Source organism: Myotis brandtii, unplaced genomic scaffold (genome assembly GCF_000412655.1).
Source record: "Myotis brandtii unplaced genomic scaffold, ASM41265v1 scaffold274, whole genome shotgun sequence".
Taxonomy (NCBI): Eukaryota; Metazoa; Chordata; class Mammalia; order Chiroptera; family Vespertilionidae; genus Myotis; species Myotis brandtii.
In genome coordinates this window covers 1,240,272-1,245,223 of record NW_005360425.1, presented here as the reverse complement: position 1 = coordinate 1,245,223, position 4,952 = coordinate 1,240,272, and the positions used below count along the sequence as shown (strand labels likewise).

Below are 4,952 nucleotides of genomic sequence, written 5' to 3'. Positions count from 1 at the left end.
CGACCCCTTTGGGGGTCGAACGACCCTTTCACAGGGGTCGCCTAAGACCATCGGAAAACACATATATAATTACATATTGTTTTTGTGATTAATCACTATGCTTTAATGATGTTCAATTTGTAACAATGAAATTGGGGGTCACTACAACATGAGGAACTGTATTAAAGGGTCGCGGCATTAGGAAGGTTGAGGACCACTGCACTAGAGCAAAGTGAGCCTGAAGCAAGTTACTGTTGCAGTGGGGGATGGAGGGAAAGCAAAGGTGAGAGACATAAGTAAAATCAGCGTGTCTAGGAAAAATTAAAGGGAAGCTATCCTAAAACTTCCAGGAAATCTCCACCAATGAAGCAAAGAAAAAAAAAAATGCCTCTATTATTCTGTGAGCAACAAACCAAACTGAGTTGAGGTCTCAGACAATTCGCTCATATGATTGCAAAGACAGACAGAAACTCCCGGATTGGAGAGGGCTGCCCTGAGGGCTCCCAGATTGGAGAGGGTGCAGGTCGGGCTGAGGTACCTTCACATCTCCCAGTGCATGAATGTCGTGCACCGGGCCTCTAGTCAGTATATAAAGAATGAAAAGAGTATATGAATTAAAAGCAGGTAGATTGTTAGATTTTGTGAAAGGAAAATGAAAGTTATTGTAAGCAATTTGTGTTTGCTAATGAAAGTAAATTTCATGATGTCAAATTAATTTGTACTTTGTGTCCTTCTTCTGCTTAGTCCTTGCTTGAATGGAATATTGATATTTCTATCTGGTACCCAAGAGTCGTTTCATTTTAAAGTACAACCAACTATGGAACCCAATTACCGCATAAATGAACATTGTGAGAAAGGGCTGTCAGTTACTTTCACTGTTAATACAGCATTTAATTCCTTTCATATATTTTAGTTTTTCATCAAAACATAATTTTCAGAAATAAGGTAATATCAATTATAACTTTAGAAGTCATATTTCTCTAACAATTCTCTGCAGTTGCTTTTCTCTTATATAAAGGAACAAAGAATCAAAAGAAAAGAAAGCACGAACTCCAAAGAATGCAAAACCAAACAAAAAACATAAAAATGAGAAAATCTTGGTTCATTTTTAATAAAAACTTAACTTAGCAGTTTGTCACTTAAATATTTCTAGGAGGTGGTTTATTGTTATTCAAGAAAATATAATTTCCTAAATAATAAAGCCGTTTTAAACTATAAAATCAGAAATGTAGTTCAACTGTTAAGAGTCCCACAAAGCCAAGTGTCATTAAAAAAACAAAATGTACACGCCTTAAACATTTATTTTTACTTGGAATATATAAAAGCACATTACGCAATCATGTGATAATCGGGCAAGACTTTAAGTGTACGTATCCTATGACTTCTTTCTTGAACAAATCAGAACCATAATACAGTATTCATTACTGCAATTTTGGTTTCTTTAGAGTGAAATGAGAAAATAAAGACACTTGCACTTCCATATTTTTACCGACATACTTAGTAAGTCTTTCTTTCTAAAGCATTCAAATTATTCACAGAAACAAGTAAATTTCACTAGTGTAAAAATGGTACAATTAAAATAATATAATTACAATGACATCTAGAATAAAGAGGTTTGGAAATAACTGGCTCTTGATAAGCTTGCAATTCATCAACAGCTGAATCATGTGGCTTTGTCTGAAATGACTAGATGGTTCCTCAACAGCCATTCTAGCTTCCTTCCTTAATGAGAGACCCTGATTCATATCAGGGCACACTTACAGTAACAGGAAGAATTTTAATTCTTACTTATGATCCTAAACTGAAAAAGTACCTTAGCTATTAATAGGCCAGTGACCAGCAGGAAACTTTTCATGGAAATGGGATAATAACTAGAATACAACAATTCACTCTTCTTTCAAACTGCAGGTACCAACCCATTAGTGAGCCAGGGCCAGGATTTGTTTAAATAAGCTAGAACAGAAAACAAAGCGCATCATTCAGAGTGATAATAATACTACAAAAAAATTTTGTGTATACACGTAGGTCTCAGCATAAAATATATTTCTAATAGTGTTTCAAAGTTTAAAAAACTAGCAATGTATGTTAACTAAACTTACTGTAATCATTTCACAGTATACATATAGCAAAACATTATGTTGTACACCTAAAACTAATTCAATGTTTTATGTCAAATTTTATCTCAATTTAAACAAAATAAAAACAAGTGCCCCCTAGATAATTTTGCTCATGATGTCCAATAATGCTTGAGAATCATTTAACAATAATTTAGAAATTATTTGGAGATTTAAAGAAGACCAAAATAAAAAGAATACCATTTTTGTGGTTATGAAGACTCAATACATTTAAGATGCTAATTCTCCCCCCAAAATTGATCTATAGATTTAATCAATTCCAATCAAAGTCCCAGAGGCTTGATTGTATAATTTACATGTTGATTCTAAGTTGTATATGTGAATGCAAAAGACTTGAATAGACAAAACAACTTTCAAGAATAACAGAGTTGGATGACTTACACTAAATTCATTTTACAAGTCTGTTTTTCGAGGAACTTCCCATTTTACTAAAGTGGTCTTTTGAATTAGTTATTTTATTGGGAAGGATAATGGCATCTTGTTGTGGTTTTAACTTGTATTTTTATACTGACTAATGATGTCAAAAAAAATGTGTGTATTGGTCATTCCTTTTCTTTTATGAAGTGTCTTCAAATATTTGCCCATTGGAAAAATTTCATTGTTTGTCTTTTCATTATTAAGTTGTAAGGATTCTTTATATATTCTGGATACAAGTCTTCTATTGTTTAGATCAATAGATAGAAATAGATGGGAGTCTATATTTTCACTATCTATACCTCTCTCTACATATCCACCCATCCATCCTTTAATATACCCATCCATTTATCTATTCTATAGGTTGCCTTTTCATTACCTCAGTGATGTCCTTTGAAAGGCTCAAGTTTTTAATTTTGATAAAATCACATTTTATTATTATTATATCTTTGTGGTCTACATTCTTACTGTTCTAAGAAACTTAATCCCAAAATCATGAGTATTTTCACTTGTTTTTTTCATAAAAACTTTATAGTTTTAGCCTTAGCTTTATGATTAGGTTTATCATCCATCTCAAGTTAATTTTTGGATGTAGTGTAATGTAAGAGTTAAAATAAAAAATTTTTGGATATCTAGTTGTATCAGTAACATTTATTGAAAATAAAAGTGATTTTTAAATATGATAAAGTCTTATCTATCCATTATACCTCACAAATTTAACTTTTAAAAGCATAAAAATTTAAAACATAGAAATAACAAAATATGTACAAGACCAATGTTTTGAAAACTACAAAATATTGCCAAGAAATAAAAGAAGACCTAAATAAATTGAAAGACATTTCTAATTATAATATATACAAGTAAAATAAGTGATACTGGTATAGAAGTAAATATTAATATTCAGTACTATTTACAATATAAATACATATAAATAAATAGAATGTAACAGAAATTCCAAAAGGAGATTTCCACATCTACAGAACTTAAACATATTTCAGCAGTGCCAATTCAGTGATGAAAACATTATTTAGGTGAAAAGATAAATTATTTAACATATGGTAGCACAAACAGCTACTCATCTAAAAATAATGTAGAACCCAGTCTTATCCGAACTCTAAAAATAGATTTCAAATTAAATAACACTTAAATGTTAAAATCTAAAATAAAAAGCTTTATAGATTATAAAATTTTATTGAAAGGCATTAAAGATTTTAATGAATGTGAAGACATACCAAGTTCATAGATAGGAAGACTCAGTATCATAAACATGCCAATTCTCTCTCTTGATTTATAGATTCAAGACAATTCCAATCAAATTCCCAAATTGTTGTTTAATTTTGTTTTGTCAGGAACTTGGTGAGGTATTTCTAAAATGAACAATGCAAGAATAGGCAAAACATTCCTGAAGAACAATTTTCAGGGTTCTGAACCATAAGATTATCAAGATTTATTATATAACTGAATTAACTAAGACAACACGGTACTGGCACAGTAATAAAGAAATAGTCCACTGGAACATTAACTGAGAACATAGGGAAAAAAGCCCACAGATATACATTATAGAATAACTTTGTAGATCACTGGGAAAAGGAAGTAGTTTTTGATAAATGGCGGTGAAACAACGTAAGCATTATGAAAAGAAATAATATTAGTTCCCTAACCCAAGCCATAAAATAAATTAAATCTAGGATAATTCAACAGCTATAGGTAAAAGATACAACTAATGAACATGTTAGGATTTAATATCAGAGATCTTTCTAATCGGCCTCAGCCTATGAAAAATGTTCCTAAATATAATGGAGGGAAAAAGCAATCCACAAAGAAAGAGACTGATACAATTGTTATCATTCAACTACATTAAAATTAATATCTGCTTATGCAAAGAATTTCTAAAAACCAGTCATGAATTAAGAAAAGTTATCTGTAATATCTACAACTGACAAGTTTATTCTTCATAATATTTAGAGAACTACAATTTAAGAAAATACCAACAACCCAATAGTAAATAGACAATAGATTTAACTGAACAGTCATCTTACAAAAGAGGAATCTGAAATGACCAGCAAATATGAAAATGTATTCAAATAAATTATTAATCAGGGAAATCCAATTTTATAAAAATATGAATTTCATGTTATACCTACCATATTCACAAGGTTTAAAAGTCTGATAATATCAATTGTTGGACAGATGCACAGTGACCAAAACTCTAACCAATAGCACAAGTATAAATGTATAAAACTATGTAGGAAAAAAGTTTTATATTTCTATTAAGTTGAGAGTGAACACAGCCAAGTCCTAAGCAATCATCTCCCCATATACCAGGTGTACCAGTTAATAATGCAGATTTTTTTCAATAGATGGAGTTACACATATGTTGAGATATATGCGATTTGATATGTATGCTATTTTGTTGTATTGACA

The 4,952-nt window shown here is 30.7% G+C and overlaps 1 protein-coding gene across 6 annotated transcripts in view; it reads right to left on the bottom strand.

The window, feature by feature from the left end:
• ZMYM4 (zinc finger, MYM-type 4) overlaps positions 1-4,952 on the bottom strand; it is a 99,997-nt gene that overhangs the window by 69,929 nt on the left and 25,116 nt on the right. The window contains exons 2-3 of one of the 6 annotated variants that reach the window (XM_014541515.1): positions 3,761-3,895; positions 1,793-1,932 (exon numbers count right to left, since the gene is read on the bottom strand). The exons of 4 other annotated variants lie outside the window; for them this stretch is intronic. Coding sequence is in view for 1 of the 2 variants with exons in the window: in XM_014541514.1 (XP_014397000.1) it covers positions 3,761-3,797 (37 nt within the window). In the remaining variant the exon portion in view is untranslated. The remainder of the gene's footprint in view (positions 1-1,792; positions 1,933-3,760; positions 3,896-4,952) is intronic. One more of the 6 variants, XM_014541514.1, reaches the window with a different exon arrangement.